This window comes from Mauremys reevesii, linkage group 21 (assembly GCF_016161935.1).
Source record: "Mauremys reevesii isolate NIE-2019 linkage group 21, ASM1616193v1, whole genome shotgun sequence".
Taxonomy (NCBI): domain Eukaryota; kingdom Metazoa; phylum Chordata; order Testudines; family Geoemydidae; genus Mauremys; species Mauremys reevesii.
Window position 1 is genome coordinate 9,401,912 of NC_052643.1, and position 24,090 is coordinate 9,426,001.

The 24,090-nt window shown below is 52.9% G+C and overlaps 1 protein-coding gene across 5 annotated transcripts in view; it reads left to right on the forward strand.

Annotated features, from left to right (window-relative positions):
- The window catches only part of CASZ1 (castor zinc finger 1), a 258,564-nt gene that overhangs the window by 125,260 nt on the left and 109,214 nt on the right, over window positions 1–24,090 (forward strand). For 2 of the 5 annotated variants that reach the window (XM_039509269.1, XM_039509272.1), the window contains exon 1: window positions 13,309–13,438. The exons of 2 other annotated variants lie outside the window; for them this stretch is intronic. In XM_039509269.1, the coding sequence (XP_039365203.1) occupies window positions 13,390–13,438 (49 nt within the window). In that variant the 5' untranslated portion in view covers window positions 13,309–13,389. Of the gene's footprint in view, window positions 1–13,308; window positions 13,439–24,090 lie in introns of those variants that run through there. One more of the 5 variants, XM_039509274.1, reaches the window with a different exon arrangement.

Below are 24,090 nucleotides of genomic sequence, written 5' to 3' on the forward strand. Positions count from 1 at the left end.
ACACGGAGCTCTCCTGCAGGTTCCTAGGAGTTATCTCAATATAATTAATTAAGAATAATAGTGGAAGGACTCCCATTGACTTTAGTGGGCTTTGGTTCCAGGTCCCTGAATGGGAGAGTTACTGGTGTCTCTGTTGGGGGGTGGCCCCTGCTTCCCTTGGGATGATAACTTGTCAGTAAAGACCTTGTGCATTACTGGCCAGTCTGCAAGGGGAGAATGGAAAGGCATGCGGGGTGGTGTGCATTGTGTTCCCAAGGCCCGTCTCTGTATTACTGGGAGGGGCAGAGAGAACATGAGGCAGAGAGAGAAGAAGAAACTTTATTCGAGGCAGTCATTCCCAGAAGTTAGTCATCAGGAGAGGAGATTAAGGGGAGGGACTTTTATTTTAGGGGAAATGAAGGAGGGAATGGAGAAGAGAAGCAAAGGAGGAGAAAATGCAATGATGAGAGAGGGGGAGAGAGAGAGGCAGCAGCACCTCCTAAATGGAAGAGTAAACAGGCACTGGGAGGCATTAACTTAATTGATTGTTCTGCAACAGGCTGAACGCTGTGTTATTCTGTCACCGTGGCAACAACCCAAAAAAATTGTCAGCCTGTTTGGATGAAGTGAAGCGAAACATTCTCTAATTTGCGGTGATCCTGGTGTTTGTTTTCCTTCCGAAGGGGCGGGGATCCATTGATCTATTGTTTGCACAAAGCTCTTTGTATATGGAGATTGGGGGAGAGGGGAGGGCTGGGGATGTTTCCCCCATGCACCCTGGTTTCATGAAGAGGGTTGGGAGGTGAAGGTGGCGGGGGAGGCTTTTCCCTGCTGTATTTTAACCCCACTGGTAGGAGCCGTAGCTATATTTCCTAGGATCTGCCTTTCCCAACTGGCCATGTTGATGACCCCACCGATCCATGTAAAACACCTATGAGTGCAACCTTTTGTGCCGGGAAGAAATCTCAGGGGAGCAGGAACTTTGAGTTTCTTTTCCTAGTCTCTTCAGGTTGCTATACTGTGCCCATCACCAGGGTGTCTGAGCTGTTCCCCCTCCACCACCCCAAGCTGTGAAGTCCCTGCTTGTGGTGGGATGGAAGTGCCGGAGGGCTCCGTCATTCATGGCAGAGAGGGGAGGTAGGGTTCTGCTGGGGTGAGATCTTTGTCAAGTTGTCTCTGTGCTTTCAGGAATATTCCTGGACTCCTTTCTGTGTTGCAGCCCCTGAAGCTAGGCAATGACGTCCAGACATACCTTTGGGGCAACAGAGCCCTCCTTAGTCTCTGGCTGCTTGCACAGCTCCTGAGTGTGCGCACGTGTACACATGTGTGTGCGCGCGCACGCGTGCTGTCTTGAGTGTCTCTGTGCATGTGTGTGCACGTCCCCCGTGCATGTGTAGTGGAGAGAAGAGAATAAGTTATAGTTTCAGCCCAAGACCATGTTTGCTGTTAGGTTAGTGAGGGAGATAGCTCCTTGCACTCTCTAGCAGATGGATAGATAGTTGTATAATATCTCTTCGCCCACAGAAATGCAGCCACCCCTTGGGATGGACGATGTGCCCTGTTTAACAGCCTGCAACAGCCCCAGGTAGCTGCATAGGGCAGGAAATGCACGTGTCCAGCTGAAAGCAGAGATGGAATTTGCTGTAGGCAGGAAGGATAAAATTACCACGAGTGGGATCTGGCCCAGGCCCCAGGGAGAACAGCCTGACTCTGAAAAGGTGCCATGGGCACCTTTAGTCCCCTGTGCACCTTCCACAACACAGTCCCCCTGGGGCCACACAGGAACTTCTGGGACCGACACTCGCCAGCCACAGCTGCTGACTTTCAAAGGGAACATCCCTGCACCAAGAACTGACTTCAGCTGAGAAACGTTCAGTCAGCTTCTGGGAGAGGGCGGGAGCCTAACAGGAGCCAGCCTGCACAGTGAGGGGAGAGTGGGCAGGGCTGGACTGCTGGGTGGGGTGGGGCAGAGGTGGCTCGGTGCCAGTGGAGAGGGGTGCGGGCAGAGGTGGTTCTGTGCCAGTGGAGAGGGGAGCGGGCAGAGGTGGCTCTGTGCCAGTGGAGAGGGGTGCGGGCAGAGGTGGCTCTGTGCCAGTGGAGAGGGGTGCGGGCAGAGGTGGCTCTGTGCCAGTGGAGAGGGGTGCGGGCAGAGGTGGCTCGGTGCCAGTGGAGAGGGGAGCGGGCAGAGGTGGCTCGGTGCCAGTGGAGAGGGGAGCGGGCAGAGGTGGCTCGGTGCCAGTGGAGAGGGGAGCGGGCAGAGGTGGCTCGGTGCCAGTGGAGAGGGGAGCGGGCAGAGGTGGCTCGGTGCCAGTGGAGAGGGGTGCGGGCAGAGGTGGCTCTGTGCCAGTGGAGAGGGGAGCGGGCAGAGGTGGCTCTGTGCCAGTGGAGGGGCGCGGGCAGAGGTGGCTCTGTGCCAGTGGAGAGGGGTGCGGGCAGAGGTGGCTCTGTGCCAGTGGAGAGGGGTGCGGGCAGAGGTGGCTCTGTGCCAGTGGAGAGGGGTGCGGGCAGAGGTGGCTCTGTGCCAGTGGAGAGGGGAGCGGGCAGAGGTGGCTCTGTGCCAGTGGAGAGGGGTGCGGGCAGAGGTGGCTCTGTGCCAGTGGAGAGGGGTGCGGGCAGAGGTGGCTCTGTGCCAGTGGAGAGGGGAGCGGGCAGAGGTGGCTCTGTACCAGTGGAGAGGGGTACGGGCAGAGGTGGCTCTGTGCCAGTGGAGAGGGAGCGGGCAGAGGTGGCTCTGTGCCAGTGGAGAGGGGGTGCGGGCAGAGGTGGCTCTGTGCCAGTGGAGAGGGGAGCGGGCAGAGGTGGCTCTGTGCCAGTGGAGAGGGAGCGGGCAGAGGTGGCTCTGTGCCAGTGGAGGAGCGGGCAGAGGTGGCTCTGTGCCAGTGGAGAGGAGCGGGCAGAGGTGGCTCGGTACCAGTGGAGGGGTGCGGGCAGAGGTGGCTCTGTGCCAGTGGAGAGGGGAGCGGGCAGAGGTGGCTCTGTGCCAGTGGAGAGGGGAGCGGGCAGAGGTGGCTCGGTACCAGTGGAGAGGGGTGCGGGCAGAGGTGGCTCTGTGCCAGTGGAGAGGGGAGCGGGCAGAGGTGGCTCTGTGCCAGTGGAGAGGGGAGCGGGCAGAGGTGGCTCGGTGCCAGTGGAGAGGGGAGCGGGCAGAGGTGGCTCTGTGCCAGTGGAGAGGGGAGCGGGCAGAGGTGGCTCTGTGCCAGTGGAGAGGGGTGCGGGCAGAGGTGGCTCTGTGCCAGTGGAGAGGGGTATAATATATTCGTGTCAGCTGCTAGAGAGCGCCGCTTGGGGTGAGGGGAGGGGATGGCGCGCTCAGGGGGAGGGGGCAGCATGCTGTCTCCCCCGTCTCTCTCTGTTGCCTTGTCTCTTCTCTCATCATCGTTCTTTCTCCTTCTCTCTTTCCCTCTCTCTCTATTCTAACTCGTTTCCACAGCAGTTGTGCCTCTCAGGTTAGGTATGGCCTTTATCTGTAGCTAGCTGGTGTGAGACGTCCCTCCGTGGCGCCCTCTTGGTTGGAGATCCATCCCTTTGGGTGTGGGGCAGAGGAGCAGGCCCAGGGAGGAGGGCTGCATGTCTCTTAGGCACAGGCTGAGCTGCCAGTGAAAGTTTGGTGGTTACTGGCGTCAGGAGAAGCTAATAACCCTGTAACTGGTATGAAGGTGAATTCACGGTCTAGTGAGCACTGAAAATACGAGAGGGTTCTGAGACAGGCAGAGTGTGGAGAGGGGAATACAACGCATCTGCGCAGCACTGAGAGGCAGGCAGAGAAGCCAAGCCAAGAGCAAAGGACCAAGACGTGTGCCCATCACCACCATGCTCCAGCGTCGGAGAACTGCCCTTCAGACTAGAAGGCCACTCGTTCCCTTAACAAACATCATCTAAGAAACATATACACACAATTGTGTGGCTACACACATGGACAGTTATGCATGCGCAGCTGGACACACACAACCATAGCCCCCCACGGCCATAATGCACACACAGACAGTCGTGCAAATATACAACTGTGTACACACATGCACAGCCCCACAAACACGTGGTCATGCACTCTCAGATGCACAGAGACTTACACAGAACTACACAAACTCACAGCACACAAATACACTCCTTTTCTCCTGCATTAGACGCACAGAGACAAGTTGAGCCCAGCTCCTTGCTGGTGTAACTGCACTGGAGTGAGACATGTGCATGTGTGTACACAGTTGTATATCCTGACCATCTCTGCAGCTTCCTGTTGTGAATGGGAGCAGAGTCGCGGGAAACCTATTACTCTTCCAGGCAAGGGAGGCCAATGGCTGGGGATACCGGGAGCTCCGCCGAGAGGAAACCCCCCTTCAGCCTTTCACCTGAAGCTGGTAATCTCCCTGTGCTGAGTCCCTGGAACAGGGGAATTGTGTTTGAAGCGCAGCCAGTGGTGATTTAGTGGCAGACGTTTGCAGAAGAGACTTTGATTAATTCGTAGTAAAATAAAGTAGCGCTCAGGTGCCAATGCCACATTCCAGGGCGAGCCGGCAACCTAGGTGCGCGCTGGGCCCAGCGCCAGCTGCCTGAGCAATCCCCGCGGAGGCGGCAGCACCAGCCAACCAGCAACCTCTCCCTGCTTGGGCTTCTTAATTTCTATTTTTTTCCCTTCCCTGGCAAAAAATATGGTATTTGGTAACAAGCTCCCATTGCAAAATGCTGATGATTTGGAGAATGTGTCACTGAGGCTGCGGGGTGATAAAGAGGAGCGGGAGCCCAACCAACAATCTGGCTCAGCCAGTTTGCCTATTTATTAAAGAAAAAGCCCAGATCATTAGCTTTTTTGTTGTTCAGTTTGTGGGCAACTCCCCTCGTGGCAACTCTCAGGCTCCCAGCAAATTAAACTTGGTATCGGCCTGGGCAGGTGGCAGAGGGACTAGCAGCACCTTTGTCACCTAGTTAGTGCCACAAAACTAGCAAGAAAGCGGGATTCATTTTTGCTAGCGCGCAGGTAACGCTTTACATGACCAGGCAGAATTGTCCTCCAGCATAGACGGCAGCTGTTAACCAGGGGTCCCTTCACATGAGTTAGCAGTATCCAGGTTATGCTGTTGTCAATCCAGAGGAGCGCTCTTGAAGCCAGTGATGTCACTGGTATACAGGACCCAGACTGGGTGGGACGGCATCGTTGGTGGTAGCAGTTGGGGTTCCCTGAGCTCTGTTTCATGTGGGGCTGGGGTGTAGCAGCCTGTTTCATTGTGTGTTTTAGGGATTTTGTCAGGGAAGAGGTCAGGAGCATCAGTTACCAGCAGCCAGAAAATCTGCAGAGCTTCTCTGTGGAGTGGCAGCAGGGGTCAGTTATAGAGCTGGGGGGTACAGCAGCTCTCCTCTGCCCATCGCTTGAAGGCATGCTAAGTATCCCTTAGATACTATCCTCTCTACTGAGTTGGCCTCCAGGGCTGTTGGATGGGGGACTTAGGAGAGCTGCAGATCTGCACTAAGTGGCCCTTGTGCCGCCAAAATTCCCACTGACTCCCCTGGGCCCTGAGTGGTCATTCCCCTAGTGACCAGCAGAGCGCCGGCTGGTTACCGAATGCTGGATGAGCGAGGTGGGAGTGCATGATTTTGATGACCAAGCTCAGCTTCCATGGGGAGTTATCTAGAGTCTGGGAGTTGGAGCTGGAGAAGGGATCGAGAGTTGCGCTGGAGCTTTCTGACCTAGTTTTTTTAAAAGAGTTGGTTTAGGAAGGGGTTGGGTTCTATATTTTAATAACAACTGGCATCTCAGCCCCTTCCCTGGGAAACAGCCCCCTTCTCTCCTTCCTCCCCAAGACCCGGTCCATGCCCTCTCCACCGTCATCCTGTTGATAAAGGCTCCCATGCCCCTCCTCACATGGGCCCTTATGGGAGGGGCAGGGTATTTTTCAAGGTTTCTGCTGGGTTTTTTTCCCTCTGAAATATAAGGATGTGCAATTTTTTTAGTTTCAATTTAGCATTGGAGAATTTTATAATTTAGTAATTAAAATCTCTGATAGGCTTTAGAAATTGCAGCTAATTGAATTTAATGGGAAGATGATTTTCAATTTTATTTGATTACCCGGACCCCTGGCATTGGTATTTATGGGAAAAAAATGGGAAATGTGCTGTGTGGGCTAAGATGGCATAATTGAATTAAGGCTAATCGGATTTCTTTGTCATGAATTTCACTATAATTTTCCTATAATTTTCCATTAGATATCTAGTTTACAAATATTCACAAAGAAATGAAGCTCTTTCGGAATGGAGATTGCTGGCTAACAGGATTACTGGGACGATAGCTCGGCACTGCCAACCCGGGCTCCTTCAGTAATGCAATCGCTGCGTCTGCCTCACACTTTCCGCCTGCCACCGCCTCTCCCTGCCCCCTCCTGGCCCATTGTCGGAGCCTCCTGCATGGCCACGCTTCCTTCGGGGCCTTTATTAGCTCTGCATGTTTTTGAGTCCGGCACACACGTGCACAGTGTCAGCACCCTCACACGCGCAAACTCAGCGTCAGCACACAGGCACACACACGGTGACAGCACATGCACATGCAATGTCAAATCACATACACGTGTAATGTCAGCATGCACACAGTGTCAGAACACACACGTGCACATGTAATGTCAGCATGCACACGCATCCACCCACAATGTCAGCATGTACCCTTGCATAGTATCGGCACATAAACATGCCGATTTCCCAGCCTGCTTCTAGTTTCCCTCCTTTCTGCCCTGTCTCCTCTCCAATCCCAGACAGTTCAACTTCAGAGATTATAGTATCTGAAATGCACCCCCCCCCACCACCATGTCCATGGAAGAACCCATGTGCAGTTGCTTCTGCTCTTCCTGTCACCACTCCCTCCATCCCATCCACCCTCAGGCAGGTCAGCTCTGGGCATTGGCACCAGTTCACTTTCCATCAGGGTATGGGGACTCGATCCTAAAAGCCAAGCCCATGTCTGTCTCTCTATCATCTCCACCTCTCTTACTTGCCGGGGGACCACGCCCTGCACCATGCACCTGCTGAAGCCCCGTCCCGCCCTGAGTCATTGCCCTGGGTTGGGCAGTGAGAGAGGGGGCAGTGGCAACATGGGCTCCTCTGTGCTCCAAGCCAAACTCTGCTGCCTTGGCTTATGGGCAAGCCTTTGGCACCTGCCCATTCACACACTGCTCTGGGAGTGGGGCACAGGAATATGCCTCCTCCTTGGCACATGGGCTGCAACATGGACTTAGAAGGGTTTTACCGCTGATACCCACTTGACTATCACAGCCATAATCTTAATGCCCAGGCAAGACCCAGGAGCGGTTCTTGGTATGTGCAGTATGGTGATGTTTGCACCACTATGTGCTTACGTGTGAGTTCATGTATGTGTGCATGCTTTCTTGTGTCTGTGCTTGGACACGTGCCTTTACATGTGTGTCTTGTGCATGTATTTGCACACGAGTGTGCCTGTGCGCCGGAGGGAGACAGATTGGAGCAGGGCCCCTCTTTTTGTTCAATGTCTGTACAGCACCTAGCACAATGGGTCCTGGTCCGGGACTGGGTCTCTCAGGCGCTGCAGTAAAACAAATAATAAATAATAACGTTAATTAATACTGCTGGGCCTGCCAGTGCCTTTCAGAGGGTTCTCTCTGAGATGGAATCTTGGGTAGTTTCAGGGCAGGGAGCTCTGGGCTAGACCAGGGTGGCATTTGCTGGTTTCATGGGCAGTGTCCTTACACCTCAGGGCCATGCACATTCACTCCTGGACTCAGTTCCATGGTAAAACTACCCCCCTTTGCCTCCACCCCAATCCCCAGTTCCCCCCAGGGGCTGCCCTTTAAATCGTCATTGTTCACTGTAGCTCTTGGTGAGTTGCTTTGAACACCTTCCCCCGAGCGCCCTCTGGGCTCCTGCGCAGCATGTGGCCTTACTCAGTGTGCATTCACTGCTTTGGGGCCTGCTTCTGGTACAGTCAGTCCCCGGGGGGAGTGGTCAGGTGGCAAACTGGGATCGCTGGCAGAGCAGGAGGGAAAGGGGGCGGGGGGAGGGAGACTAGTGTCAAATGGCTTGAATGAAGCCCAAGGAATCGTAAGTCGCATGAGCTAGGCCTAGGTGCCAAGACCCGTTGGCCCTGCACAGCCCCACCCTGCACACTGATACTCGGCGTCGTCTCTCTGGCAGTGCTTGCCGGGCTTGTCATGCCAATAAAGTGATTGAAACTGTATTGAGAAGGAAGGAGCGAAAGAGCAGGAAAGGGGAAGAAAGCACGGATTGTCTGCTCCCGCCGCCCAGGCCCCGAGGCCTCTGGGCACCTCCCTTGGTGAAACAGAAATCAAACAAAATTACAGAAATAGGGCAAGAGCATTTGCCTAATAAACTCCCTGAGCGAGAGGGAGTGGAGGAGCCTGGAGATGCCAGATCCCCAGCCCAAGAGCCAGAGCCCAGGTGGGTCTAGAGCAGAAGGTGCTTGGGTGAGCCCCAGCGGAGGAGAGAGAGGGCGGGAGGGAAAGTGAGAGAAATAGAAAATGAAAGGGGAGGAGATGGGCAGAGGGGGATGTCCCACGTAACATTGTCCCTCTGAAATGTGGCATATCCCTTGATCAACCCTGGTGCAGCCTTCATGGGTAAAACATTAAACTGTAATAATAATAATCATCCCTCGCCCTCTCATCACAGCTTTCATCTGAGGATCTCCTAGCACCTGGCAAATATTAATTAATTAAAGTTCTTAATGCCCCTTGGAGGCAGAGGAGGGACATGCAGAGATTGCTTCGCTTGCCTCTGAAGTGCAGCCACCTCTGGGGTGGAACGTGGCAGCTGCTAGACATTGCAGGCTGATACTGCAATACAGTTCAGGACAGGATGAAGGGCACTGCCCTCTCTCCAGGCATCTCAGGGGTCAGCTAGAGTGTGGTCTGAGCCAGCTCTGCCTTTGGGAGGGTCAGACCCAGTGGTGGGGATGGGGGCAAAGCTGCTGTTTAAATGGTTTCACAAGGGATCCCAGCAGAGCAGGAAGCCAAGTGGCCCCAGTGGGAGGGAAGAGCAGCCTTTTCTTGGGTAAGAGGCAGGGAGGGAGCATGGGGAAATAAAGCCTGATCCTGTGACTGGAGATCACTGAGATAGGAAATCAGCCTCCCAGTTGCGTCAGCTCCAGGGCGTGGACTTCACCTGAAACGCTCCTCAGCAGGTGGCTTCTGGAGGAGGAGCAGGAGTGATAGTGAGAAGTCCACACCAGAGTCTGCAGCGGGAGTCCTGCGGGGAGAGAGAGAGAGAGAGTGTGTGTGTGTGTGTGTGTGTGATTGCATGTGCATGTGTGTGCATTTGACTGTATGAGCATGTTGTTTTATTGTAGGAGTGTGCCTGCATGCCATGTGCATCTGTGCATGCTCTGTGTGCATATGTATTAATGTGTGACTTCATTTTTGTGTGTGCAGGAGCACAGGTGTATTCAGGAGGTGTGTGTGTGTCATTGTGATAGTGTGTGTACACTGTGTGTGTGCCTATTTGTTGAGCCATGTGTGTTGTTCTGTGTGTGGTCCCTTCATCCTGGGGTCTAGAATACAGAGCCCAGGCTCTCAGGGAATGATGGTGATGGGTAAAAGAGCTCCTACCATTTAATTATTGTATGTTTGTAGGAAATATTAGAGGGGAGAAATCTGCGTTCATACAGGATGTTTCTCATGGTCTGGAACATAAGGGAGACTCAGGAATTTTAGGCCCCGAAAAGAGGTGCCAGGCCAAAATCAAGTTGTACAAACCCTGTGATTACTAGAAATACAGGAGCAAAATATTCCCTTGCAGTGGCTTGACATTACAATGTCCTGCTGGGGCCTGGGAACCAGGAAGGGGCACTGACTAGAAACTGGCTAGGCTAGTGTCACTGTCTGGTCTGCATGGGTATGGAGGGGTGGTTGGCATATTTAAAAGATAAGACCCAGCAATCCTGGTGGTAGGAATCACCCAGCAGCAGAGGCCAGGCGTTTTGGCCGACAGTCCCTTTAAAGTAGGAGTTTGATTTCTTCAAGCTGGAAATGAGCATCGTGGCCTAATGGTTTTGGAGTCTTTAAATAAATGAGTGACGCAGGAAGCCGTCAAGATATCAAGATCTGGTCCATCTGGCTTCTGCTGGTGTAAAACCTAGGTGAAGGGCAACACTCCAGCTGGGTGCATGGCCCTGCTCCACCAGGGGGCCCACAGGCCCGAAAGTTGGCTAGGCCAGGGAGGGAGGGGTATGGCCTGGGGGTCCTCCGATTGGGGGCACTGCTTTTCTTCCCCAGGTGTGAACGCCCCTGAGCCGCAGCTTCCCTACTGATTTGAGGGCTGTTCCAACGCTTGGGCAGGGCAGACAGTGCCCTCGGTCTTAGGGCATCCAGTCCACATCCCCTCCCTGTGTGGCCACTCCCACTTCCTGGCCTGTGAATGGATCCATGGTGGACTCCCTCCTTCTGGACTTGAGCCCAGTGTCTGGTTTTGTGCCAGCGGAAGCCAGGGTGGCTAGACAATTCAAACCCTCTTTGGGTCACAATGATGCCCCCCACCTCCTGGTGTTGTCCTAAGAGGTTTTACACATGCAGATTTAGGGCCTGCCAAGAGCCCTGCAAGACAATTCAAACCCTCTTTGGGTCACAATGATGCCCCCCACCTCCTGGTGTTGTCCTAAGAGGTTTTACACATGCAGATTTAGGGCCTGCCATGATGGCACCCATGGGGTCCCTGAGCTACGGAACAGCTCCAGCCCTGTGGGTAGTAGCTTGGGAATTCATTGGCTATTCCTAAGCACTGCCTGAGCGGCCTGCTCTGCCAGAATCCACATGGCCCAATACAGAACGTTTTAAAAAAAAAAAGAGCTCACAACCTGTTCAAAATACCTATTTAATCAGGTAAATAATCTGTTCGTTTGTTTTAAAGAAAGAGACGTGTGTGTGTTTACCCAACACGCCTCTGAGAACCTCCCTAACATTCTTTTCTACTTAAAAATAAAAGCAACAAAAAATGAGGAAATTCAGGGCACAAAAACCATAACCTTGTTGGAGCCAAACACATCCCTGGTGTAATGGCACTGACTTCCTGAGGCCTGCGCTAGCAGTGGGATTGGCCCAGTGTGTTTAAATAATGTTAAAGCTTGTGACATAAACCAGTAAAATACTGAACCATTCAGAGTGAACACTACTGCTCTGGCCTGAGTTTGTTTTGTAGTGCGCACACACACCCATGTTACACTTGTGTGTAGACACATGCACTCCTGTTACACAGTGTGCACACACACCCCTTATTACACTTGTGTACACACACTCATGTTACACTTGTGTACACACCCATCCCACATTACATTCATGTACACCCCCATATTACACTTGTGTACACACCACCCTCCTACATTACGCTCATCTACACCCACCCACCCCATATTACACTCATATACATGTACACACACCATATTACACTCATATACACACACACACACACACTAGTACACACTCCCTGCCTTACCCAATACACAGTCATTCTCTCCCACACAACATTGCCTACTACACACTTAGAGACAGGGTGACCAGACAGCAAGTGTGAAAAATTGGGACGGGGGTGGGGGGTATAGGAGCCTACATAAGAAAAAGACCAAAAAATCGGGACACCTGGTCACCCTACTTAGAGACTTCTCTGCACACAACACACACTGTAACACACCCATTTGCGCTCTCACACACATGCACTGATTCAGTCCCACATGCAGTCATTCTCTCTCACACTAGCACACACTCATAGACACTCTGCCTTGCACACAGCACACCCCCTCAGACTCATTCACTCCAGCTTTTCTCTCTCTAACGCTGCAGGGATTCCTGTGACCAAATCAGGCTGGGAGAGCTGCTTGGTTGCATTGGCTCTTTATTCAATTCAAGCTTGTCCAGGATAATATCGCCGCCCTGTTGGCGCAAAGACTCAGGACCTTTCTAGGTGACTCCTTAGAAAAGGGGATGTAGCAGCTCACCTGGGATTATATGTATTGCCCTAGCACCTAGGAGCCCCACTCAGAGCCCAGGACCCCATTGTGCTCAATCTGGAGTCAGCAGGCCAGATCCTGATCTCAGCTGTGCCAGTGTAACACCATCCCATGGGGTTACTCCAGATTTACACCCATGTAACTGAGCTCAGACTGTGGCCCAGTAGGTCCCAACTCTAGGGCGTGAGGGAACCGTGTGCAGCCTTGAGGGGGCCAGCGCCGTGGAAGCATTGATCCACTGACGCCTGCCATCTGTGTGAAGCAAGCTAGAGCGCAACACAAATGCAAAGGCACATTTCTGCATAATTTTTTCCTCCCCACTGGTGGGTTTTGTTCTCATTCAGAGAAACAATAAGTAACTCCCTCCCCCTCACCCCCATCCTAGGGAAGGAGTGGAGAAAAATACCCAACTCCTTTCCAAACCAAAAGCTTCCACAAAGCGATTGCATCTTATGTTCTCCTCTGCCTAGCGATCCCTAAATTAAATACTAAACAACCATGTTTGCTCAGCGCTTTGAAGGGCCTAGGCTGTACTCTCCTCTCATCTGTACCCACGGGCTTACTTCAGACTAGGGGACAGATTCTGATCTCCTTTACACTGACATGTATCTGGAGTAATTTAAAGCGTTGCCTCCAGCTGCACCAGGTCTGATTTTGGCCCTTTGGAGCGGGTCTAATCCAGTGCAGAATTTGACCCAGGTCAGATCTTGATTTCAGTTACCGCAGTGTAAATCCAGAGTCAGCTCCAGTGAAGTCAGTCGCTATTGCTAGTATCAACCAACTTTTATTTAACATAATCTTCCCTACAGGGTGCATCCCCCTGGCACAGCACTTTGCCCAGTTAAATCAGTCCAGAAGGTCGGGGAGAGAGACATTGAGCCTTAAATCTCTATCCCTCAAGTCCTTGCCACCGAGCTCCCTGGCTGCTGGGGTTAGTTTCCCGCAGGGGCTCGCGTTCACTGGCCTTGTGTCTTTTCTTTTCTTTTTTCTTTTTTCTTGGGGCCCCGAGTCCCGCCTCTCTGCCCGTGGAGGCAAAGGTTTGGGAAAGCAGCGAGCCAATAAGGCCGGCCCCTAGCAAGCAGCCCTGATAGGGTAACGCTGCTTGGCTGGGCTTTTTTTCAGAACTGCTCAGCTCGCTGGCTGGGAGCTGGTTCCCTCAGCATCTTCCCTGGGAGGCAGCAAGCAGAGGCTGGGGAAGGCACCCTGATCTTTCACCTGCCCTCTAGCCAGTAGGGAAGGCCAGGCACGGGGGTGTGGCCAAGCTCTGTCCTGCCAATCACCTTCACTTTTGACAGCCAGCCTTCTCCTCCCCCCCACCCCCCTCCCACCAGTGAACTCTGCTGCCAAAGTGTTCTCGGGGAGGACCGTCAAAAGCAATGACATCAGTATTTTAAACCAACTTGTTATTCGGGGAGCAATCAGTTGCAATTAGGTATTAATTAAGTATTATGAAAGTTGATTATTTGAGTGAATTCGGCTTTCGTCTCTCCGACTATGGTAAGTACAGCACAATTGTTCTTTTCCTGTCCCTTGTTCTTTCAGTTTGCACACACACAAAAAGCCCCTTCTGTGCGTGTCTTTTCTTTTCCCTCCCCTTTCCCTTTCATTCTTTCATTTGTTCTTTCTCGCCCGGTGCCGCTCTCTTTTTTTATTTTTCTTTTCTTTTCCTCCCTCTGCCCGTGTCTCTTCTCTCGCTCTCTTTCCTGCGGGCGCGACCGATGGGGCTGGTTCGTCTATAAATAGTTTCTCTTTTAGTTTAATAAACTACCCAGCACAGCTGATCAGCTTTGGGTGGCCTGGGAGAGGGAGAGAGAGAGAGAGAGATTTTAATTTCTGTCTGTCTTTTTTTCCTGTTTGGTGGGGAGAAGAAGAAACTTTTTTTATGTTCCCAAGCCGGTACTGGGAAAGTGGAAGGTGCCAGGGGTGTGCCACTATGAGGGGGGTGGGGTATCGTTTTAGGGGGGTGGGGGGTTCCTCCGCTGGAGCTTTAGATGTTGTGTGGAAGCTTGTGAGAGTTTGGGGGGAGCAGCTCAGAATCAGGGTGCCTGACCCCCAGGTACAGCTCAAGGTGGGGACTCTCAGACTCTTTCACTTTTCTTTCAGTTGTTTTACGGAAGTTCCTCCCCCCCCAGCCCAGCCTCTCTCTCTAACCAGATGAAGTAAGGAGGTGGGGGGAACTGGCTTCAAGAGGATCTCTCCCTCCCGGTAGATTTCAGGTCCAGATCTGTTTGGGAGGCTGTCACTGAGAGAGACCCCGGGGTGAGAGAGGGGAGGAGGGACAGATAAATGGGGCAGAGAGAGAATGATACAGAGGGGGGAAGTTTGTGGGGATTTTGAAATGATTCTGCGCATATATATATATATATTTAAGTAATATGCGTTGTTTTTTCTTTAATTTTGTTACCTCCTTCTAAGCTCTGGCGTCTTGTTGGTAAAGGTTGCTTGTCAGGTTTCTGTGCTGTCTAAATGAAAAGGAATTTAATTTATTTGGGACAAGGTAGTGTCAGATGAAGAGGATGCTTATTACATTTAATGAGTATTTTTTTTCACCTGGGCACATCTGGGATGGGTTTGTTTTTGTCCTTTCCATGCGAGGTGTGTAGGCTCTGGGAGGAGGGATGGCAGGCCCCCTTCTTCCTGGTTTTGGTTTCAGATTACAGGGCCCAGTATCAGGACTGGATGCGGTTTTGATAGTAGATTTTGTGGCCCAGTCTCTGGGTTTTAGTTCTGGTGTCGGTCTGGGAGGGTGTGAGGGGCTCTCTTGGCCTATTGTCAGTCTGGGGCATGGGTTGGGATTGAGAGATGCTACCTGGGTGGGGTGAGGTTTAAGGTTGTGATTTCACGGCCCAGTATCAGGCTGGGATGTGATTTCAGCATGGGAGTTGGTGGCAGACTGGGTACGTTGTGTTGTCAGGCCTGGGATAGGCTTTGGGCTTGGATTTCACAGCCTTGTCTAGGGGTTCAGTGCAGGCAAGTTTGGAGTTTGTCAGGAATCCCTCAGGCCCCATTTCCCACTATATGAGGTTCCAACACTGTGTCTTTTTTGACCCAGTCCTACTGGGGAAGTGAAACACCATCCTTCTCACTGATTTAACTCCACTCTCCCCTTGTTAGCAGTGGGCAAAACCAGCTTGCACTGGCGATCCTGTCACTATTTGGATCATTATTGTCGTACGTTTTTACAAGGGATAAGACAGTAATAAACTGGTTGATGATTGACTGGCCTGAACTTTGAACTCTGCTATTTTGCTTTAAAAGAATAAAGTTTGTTTTGTTTTTTTTTAATGATACCAGGAATCAAAAAGAGCAGGAAGGACTCGCACGCCTTGGTTTGAGATCTCGGTTGGCCCAGGCCTGGGTGTGTGCTATTACCTTTCTTTAGTAGACCAAGGAGCTGGGAGGCTGAGTGGGCAGGGGCAGTGGTAAGGATGTGGTGAATTTAAGGAGGGTGGATAATTTTAAAGAGAAATAAACAATGATTTCCACCCCCTGCCCCAATCCCCATATCCAGGAACTGTGGCAGCTCCTAGATTGGGGATTGAATTGTAGCTGTGCTAGGTGTTTTCAACCAGAGTTGGCCTGGTTTCAGTACCTCTCTCCATTCAGACTCCCCTTTCTGGAGAGGTAATGCCCCCTGCTGGCTGGAGCTATACCCTGTCAGCCAATAAGTATCAAACGCTCCCTCACATGCAGAGTCAACCAGCTTCACCAGTAACCAGTGCTCAGTCACGCAAGTGTAACGCAAGCATGGGCTTCCCCGCGGTACTTGCAGGTAACACAGACCTTCCACGCTCTGGTATGGGAGCCCAGGGTGCTGATAAGCTATGGAAATCAGGATCTGGGAGATCTGTTTAGGTCAGCATTACAATCTGCGTGTGGGTGAACCCATCCACTGTGATCATGGGGCAAAGACCTGCCCCATGATCGCCACCTCTAACCATTATCTTCTTGAGAGCCGGCTTACCTCCCTCAGTCATTGTGGCTTGAATTCTCTCCAGTCCCTTAGGCCTTACATCCCCAGGGCAGTACCTGAATAGCAGCTCATGAGAGAGAGGGGGAAGTCAATGGGGATCCAGTGTATAAAGTATGGAGGCCTGGTCCTTCTAAGGGCTTTGTACACTGAGTTGATACACATATGGGACCTCTAGGATCAGAAACTTCCATAGAAGTTAAAGGTAGGAAAGATCTCCCAGGCCAACTGATCCACCTGGGGCCAGGGTAGGATTATTCCCTACATGGGATTGTGTAGGAATCTGCTTTTAAATATCCCAAGCACTTGGGCTCCCATCACTTTCCCTGGGACTCTTTCATCATCTGATCAACCTCAGTCTGAGGAACTGCACTCAGACTGGGGACAAGGAGCCTTGATACTTGGGGTGGGGAATTAATACTGAGATAGTTGGATGCACCCAATTTTCCATTGGGGGATAATTTTGCACTTTCATTGTGTTAAAATGCTGTTTTCAAATGAACCTGGAAATATCCCCTGGGTTGGGGACACCACCCTTGTTGCTTCTAGAGGACAGCTACTGGATTTTAAATAACATTTAGAACCAAAAAAAGTAGGGTGCGTGTGTAAATGCAATGTACTGTATCCTTCCACTGTAAAAAAATAAAAAATAAAAAATATAGTGCCTACTTCACGAATAGAGAAAACAGTGTGGACGTGGGTGTGATCAATACAGATACTCAACCTGGGAGGGAGCAAGCATTTATTATGTAATTTTTTAACCTTTAGTCTCTCTTTCTATGGTTCCCTGAGCTGTTTGCCCTTCTCCCCTGTCTGCTTTCCACCCATATGGGGAAGGCCATACACATGGGGAACTTTTCTGCAGTTTGTTTTGGTTTTGACCGAATGGGTAGAATTCTACAGTAGGGCTCTCATGCTCTAGTCAGTTCTCAGCAGCCTCCCTGATAAACTCTCGCAGATTTTTCCATAATAACTGGGCTGCACATGTGTCTTGGGCCTACTTTTGACTCACTTTCTACCATCAAAAAGTAAATCTGGGCTGTGGAATGGCTGCCTGTTGAGGTTTCATACTCAAAAGTTGACAGAAAGTGGCTGGGAAGTATCAAGCTGGTGCAGAGAGCATGGCTTGGGACTTCGGAGAGGGGGCAGTGTCTTTCCCCTCTTCTCTCCCATCTCCACCCCGTTGCCTCTTTTCGTCACAGGGATATTTTGTTGTCTATATTTTTTTAGGGTGGTGGATTTCCAACCGGGAGTCCGTTCACAGGAGTGCCATCATGGAAAAGGCCCAGCCCGTTGGTTGGCCAACCAGAAGATGGTTTGGGACAATCCATGTCCTGAGCGGCACTTTGCTAGCCAGAGAGAGGGCACAGGAGATTTTATTTGGGGAGGGAAGGGGCAGAACCCACCCCCCAAAGTCCCACATGGTACAGTCCCCCTCGGTTTAACGCGGACTGGATCAATTTGGACGTCTTCAGCAATAAAAAATGCCAATGTCGTCCTAATTCACCAGGCCCCGAGATGACAGCAAATTTACATTTTTTAATTAAACTAGCAGCCAGTTTTTATGAGAGGGGGCTGGGTTATGCAAATCAAATGGTTGTGTACGAAAGATTAGGAGAGTTTGGGAATAAATTCCACAAATGCTAATAAAAAAAAAAGAGAGAGAGAATGAGAGAGGGACATTGTTCCATTAGCCCCTTTTAGACTGATTTCCCTTGAGAGAAAGGGATGTGGGAGTGGGGGGGAGAAGGCTTTCAGAGACAGGTAAAATCCATTTTGAGGATTGAAAGCCCCCTTCGGACCAGGACCCCATTGCTCCCTGTTTCTTCTCCCAGAGCAGAATGGCGCATGGGGGTGGGGAGAGGCACCAGAGACAGGAGAAGGAACTTATTAGCTTCTAATTCTTACCGTACAAGTTAGAAACACGAACCGGGAGCCATTGAGCTGCCAGAAACATCTGTCTTGGGTGACTGCGGCCAGGCCAGATGCACGAGGGGGCACTCTGTGGGCGGCGGATGGGGTGGCTCTGTATAGCGCGAGGCCCGATCAGGTGAGGGAGTGGACCCTGGATGGGCAAAGGGCTAGGCCTGTTGGAAGGGGAGAATGAGACAATACTGGATGGGCCATATGAGGAAGTGGGGCCTGGACAAGCACAGGACCAAGCTGAGTAGGGAAACTGGGGGCTAGATGGGTACAGGGCTTGGCTAAGGAACTATGCAGACAAACAGGAACAGACACTTACTCCACACTGGATGGGTACAGGGCTGGGCCAGACAGGTGCAGGGCTGGGCCAGCATGCTGGATGGGTGCAGGGCTGGGCCAGCATGCTGGATGGGTGCAGGGCAGGGCGGGCATGCTGGCTGGCTGCAGGGCTGGGCCAGCATGCTGGGTGGGTGCAGGGCTGGGCCAGATGGGTGCAGAGTTGAATTGTTTGGTACAGTGGGTGCTGGATGGGTATGAACATATTGTTCCCTCCCACAAACGCCAAACCCTCTCTTCCTCCCTCCTTTGGGCTCATTGGTGCTGAGTCCATAAGTAAGACTCTCACAGCTTCACCTGTCTCTCCCGCATCCCATGGACCAGCACTGCCCTTCCTCCTGTTTCTCAGGAGACTCCCTTTGCATCTGGACACACAGGCACTGGAAGTATCCCTGTCCCTCGGCCCATGGGGAGAGTGGCTGACAGCACAGCAGCAGTGGGATCTGGTGGGGTTCTTCCTCTTCCAGATGCTTCCCTGACAGCCCCATTGAAATATAAATGTGCAGTTCATCTGGTTACAACATGTCGCTCTTTAAAGTTCCTGAAGTCCTTTCCTAGGGGCCATTGGGGTTTCCCAGCCTCATCTTCTGGCTGCGTTGGAGGTTCCCTGGTGATTTGGGGGCTGGGTCCTGGCTCAGGTGCCAGGTACAGAGCAGAGCAACTGTCAGCCACTGAAAAACAAACATAAAATGTTCCTGAGGTGGGAACGTGTTTGGAGCTTCCAGTCCTGGGGCAGTTTCAGGCTCAGAAGGAAAGCTGAGCAGCACATACAGCCTGGTGAGCGAGCAGGAGGGGTAGGGAGGATGAGAAGGGAATAGGGGACAGGCATGGGAAGCACTAGGTGCAATTCGCCTGCTGGTCCAAGTGCCCACAGCACCGAGCACTCATTGGCCCAGTGTGGAATTTGGATCCCCCATTCCCAGTTTTGGGTGTGAAATGATGATTCACCAGTGCCCCCCTGTGAATTGTGGGAGGGGTTGTTTCAGCAAAGCTTCTTGTGAAATGAAGTGAAAAGTAAAGATCTGCACAGGTGTATCTGGGGGCAAGTGGAACTCACAGATGTGCACATACCCCCAGCCGTGCGGCACACATACGCACCTGCTCTGGACACACCTACACAGTCTTGTATGCACACACACCCAGCTGCGCTGCACACACACCTCTCCTGGACACAATCCTCCACACTCTTTTACACACACACCTACTCATGCTGTACACATACACACACATCTGCTCCGGACACAGCCTACACAGTCTGCACACAGCCACGCTGCGCACACACACACACACACACACACACACACACACACACACACACACACGTGCTCTGGACATGCTCCCTCTTACACGCTATTGTTCACTCACATGTGCTGTGCTGAGCCCTCTCTTCGTTGATTCTGTTTCTGGAGGGGTTGGTGTCTCAGTGTTTTAGTTCTGTGTGTGAGAGAATGAGGCTGGCATCAAAGCCCTGGACCCTGAAGGCATTTCTTTACCTATAGGACAGGCCCAGCATGGCCTGTTCCTCTGCCCTTTGCTGTCTGGGCTAGTGTGCCTCAAGTCTGGCCGATGGATAAGAGGGGAGCTCAGCCTTCTGGGCACATTCGCTCCTTGGCCTCTGCTGAGGTTGCTACCAAGGGAAGTGGTAGTAGTGCTGGTGGCTTTTGTCATGTAGGCTCCTGAGCTGCCCTGAGACCAGAGACCTCTGAAGCTACCAAGGAGGGGTCTGTGTCAGAGCCCTAGTTCTGGTCTTCGTCAGGATCACAAGGGTCTGCGTGACGTGTGAGCGTCTGGGGCACCAGCACAGATGTGAGCACAGGCTGGGGGAGAGATCTTTAAACCACCCAGGCGCCTGGCCTGTTAAGTGCTTCCCCACTGCAATTTACTTGTTCCAGACAGTCCCGTTCTAAAGAAAGCAGGTAACCTTCCAGCCTAGGGGCGAATGGGGATCGTTCAGCACAGCTGGCCCTGGAGGAGATTCAGAGCTAAGGAGCCCTGCACCCCCTTCCACCTCATCTCTGCTGCCAGCCAGTCTCATCTGCAGAGCATCAAGCACACACCAAGGCGGAGTGTCAAACTGCATGGGGCAGGAGGAGGATGCGGGCGGGGAGGGTGTGCCTGCGCAATGGGGACCATCTTGCTAACTACCAGAGCGGAGGCCAAGGGGCTGCTGGAATGAAGGGTCTCAGGAATGAAGTCTGAGTATAGCAGAGGGCCCTCTCCCCTGGGTTATTTTGGATCCCTTCTCTTGGCTGGGGGAGGCTGTGTAATTGCATTGGTAATTGCGGAGGAGTCAGCCATATGCAACCTTGTAAACTGAGAAGGGAGAGAGGCCTAGTGGTTAAGGTTTGTGGCTCAGGAGACCTGGGTTCTATTCCTGGCTTGGGCCCATCACTTCCCTTCTCTCTGTGCCTCAGCTTCCCTGTCGAAAATATGGGGATAACAACATGCCACCTGTGCAGGCCAGAGCCAGGGGTGGCACTTCAGCGATGGGAATAAATGAATTAGGGCTATGGCCTATCCATGGGCAGAGTGCAGGGCTAGGGCCAGGAATGCTGCTTCCCCTAGGCAGAGCAGATCTTACTTCTGCCCCCCATCCCCACAATCCTCCTGCCTCCTTGGGTCCTCTCTGGGCTCGCTCTGTCCTGTTCCTGTTCCTTAGCAGAAGGGTCTTTGGAAGGCCTGTGAGATCCTGGGACGAACGGGGCAAAGTTCCAGCGGGCTGTTACTGTTGTGAATGATGTCACCGTACCTGTCAGTAAATGGGACAGCAGCCCCCTGGCCTGGGATTCTCTGGGGAACAGCTGCTGGTGGCATAGGCAGGGCCAAGGGAAAACTAGGAAGTGGAATGTACTGCAGCTTCCCAACCTGGGAAACCATCAAAAGCCAGGTAGCGCCACTAGTCCTCATCTGGTATTTCCAGAAAAACCTGGCGGGATCTGGCATCCTAGGGCGGAATTTATGATGGAAAAATAAAATAATAATAATAATAAAAAAAGTCCTGATCCCTTTGAGGCCTGAGTCATAAATGCATCTTCTCATTAAAGCAGCTCCACCTCTCTGCAAGGCATTTGCCAGCTTAGTGCCTGTGCACATCCACGTGTTGGACTGACCCACCTGTGGGAGCTCTCCCCTTCCTCACCAGGAGTCCCTAAGCATCAGAGCTCCTCTCTCTTGTGGTCCTATCAGTGCCCCTTTCTCTACTGAGAGCAGGCCTGGCTTCTCCAGATCCCATGCCACCACCCTCTCCCAGGCCTCTCTTCCTTGGACTCTGGGGTAGGGCCAGATATGGGTTCAGGGTGCGGGAGGGGGCTTCGGTCTGGGGCAGGGGGTTGGGATGCGGGAGTGGGTGAGGGCTCCGGCAGGGGGTGCGAGCTCTGGGGTGAGGCTGGGGATGAGGGGCTCAGGATGTGGGAGGGGGCTGCGGGTTGAAGCAGGGGATTGGGGCGCAGGGGGGCTCCAGTCTGGGGGGTGGGGCAGAGGGGTTCAGGGTATTGGAGGGGGCTCTGGGCTGGGGCGGGGGTTGGGGTGCAGGGGGGTGAGGGCTCCATCTGGGAGTGCAGGCTCTGGAGTGGGGCTGGGGATGAAGGTTTTGGGGTGCAGGAGGGAGATCCAGGTTTGGGGGGGACTCAGAGCTGGGGCAGGGGGTTGGGGTACAGGGGGGGTTAGGGCTCCGTCTGGGAGTGCAGGCTCTTGAGTGGGGCCAGGGATGAGGGGTTTGGGGTGCAGGAGGGGGCTCTGGGTTGGGGAGGGCTCAGGGCTGGAGCAGGAGGTTGAGGCGCAGTGTTGGGGTGCAGGATTACCTGCAGCCCCTCCCAGTCAGTGGGGCGGGGGAGCTAAGTTAGGCTTCCTGCTTGTCCTGGCACCATGGCCCCCGCTACACAACGAAAGTGGCTGGCAGATTCAGCTCTTAGGCAGAGGTACGGCAGGCGGCTCTGCACCACGCTGCTCTTGTCCGCAGGCACTCCCTCCCGCCAGCTCCCATTGGCCACAGTTCCTGGCCAATGGGAGTGCGGACCCGGTGCTTGGGGTGGGGCAGCGCACAGAGCCCCGTGGCCCCACTGCCTAGGAGCCGTACCTGCTGGCTGCTTCCTGGGCGCAGCGCAGTGCCACACCACGTAGGGACTAACCTGCCTTAGCTCCACAGCACAGCCACCTGGACTTTTAATGGCCCGGTTGGCAGTGCTGACTGGAGCCACCAGGGTCCCTTTTCGACTGGGAGTTCTGGTAGAAAACCGGACACCTAGTCACCCTACTCCTCTTCCTGCTGGATAATTCGGTGGGAGTTCAGGGTGTTTTGTAGTTGTTTGAAGCTCCCCTTCCCATGCTTGTTTCAAAGTGGCACCCTGCACAGCAGGCAGAGGAGGAAGGAAGCCGCTCCTGGAGTAATTACTGTGTCTGTGTGTCCTGAAGGCGAGAGCAGCTGTTCTTGCGGAGCAACCAGGGTGGAAGGGAGTTGGGGGGCGTGGAGAGGGGCTGGTTTGGTCTTTCAGTTGAATATTTTTTAATGGAAACACAGTCAGGCTGGATCCTTTCCGATCCCTTTGCGGAACTCAGCAAGGGCTCAGGGGTCCAGGCCCCTCCAGAGCAGGGATAACACTGCTTTGCTCTCGCTTGCTGGCTGCCACTCTGTACCTCTCCTTCCTGCCGCCTTCTTCTCTCCCGCCCTTCTCACTTGCCTCTGTTCTTCTCACCCTTTTCCTTTCCCGGGCTCGCGCTCTCCTTTCCTCTTCTCTCTCTTCCACTCACTTTCCCGTTTGCCCTCACTATTTCTGTCAGTCTCTTCCTTGTTCTCCCTGTCATTCTCTCTCTCCTTTCCCTTTGTTCTGATTCTTTCACTCGCTTTCCCTTTCACTCTTCCCCTCCACTTCTGTCTTTCGCTTCCCCACCCCTTACTGTGGCTTAGTTCAGATGAGCAAACACCTCCCAGTGAGAGGATTTGATGAGTTCTGTGACTTTCTCACCTAACTACTGAACTATCACTCAAATTGATACAAAGAGGCGGGCCGGTCAAACTTTTCCTTTCTGTAAACCATGTGCCTGTTTAAGAGAAACCACAGCCCAAGCACCCTGAGCAATTGTCTCCTCATCACCACTGCTGCGGGCTTGCGAGTGTCTGATGATGTTTTTTCTGTTACTGTGAGTCTGTTCTCTGCAGACTCTTGGCTCCTGGGAGCTCCAGGTCTGGGACAGGTAGGGGCGGGATGTAGATTTTGGCAGGATCCCAGCCTCTTTGGAGGACGGTTTGTGACATCACTTGTTTGCTTTGTTTTATTTTCAAGAACATTTTGTGTTGAAAAATGTGCAGCCTTTGCGCTGGTGATTGGTGGCAGGAGCTCAGAACCAGATCTAGCTTCCTACGCTCCAGCTGAGGCCAGTGGGGGGATGGTGGAGACGATAGAAATTCCTGCCTACTCCTAGCCCTTCTGGCGTGGACTAATGCTGGCATGGGGAGGGTGATGCTTTGGGGGTAAGTTCTGGCTAGGCCTGGAAGCCAGCATGTGGCTGCGGAGGAGCCTTGGTTGGATTTCCTGTAACCTGCTAAATGTTGCTCGGCTGAGAGAGCTGAGCCCCTTGTGCTGGAAAGGTCTGTTGGGACTGACTTTAGGATATCCCTGGCTTGTTGGGGTTAGGGGTTGGGTCATACTTAGAGCTGCCGATATGACTGAGGCTAGGTCTAGGTCTGCAGAACTGAACGGGGGAAGGGGGTAAAATGGGGCCACCTCTCCCCCCAGCACTCCCTAGGTGTAGAACTGTGCAGAGGAGACACCCCTTTGGGGGCACTCGGACCCCTCTGGCCTTGGGGAAAGAGCCTGCAGGTTGCAGCCAGCCAGAGAGTGAGGCTGCCGCAGCAGTGAGGGAGCAATTTCAGCAGGGACCGTGGGATGCTGATGATGGTATCAGTATTTCCCATGGTTCTGAC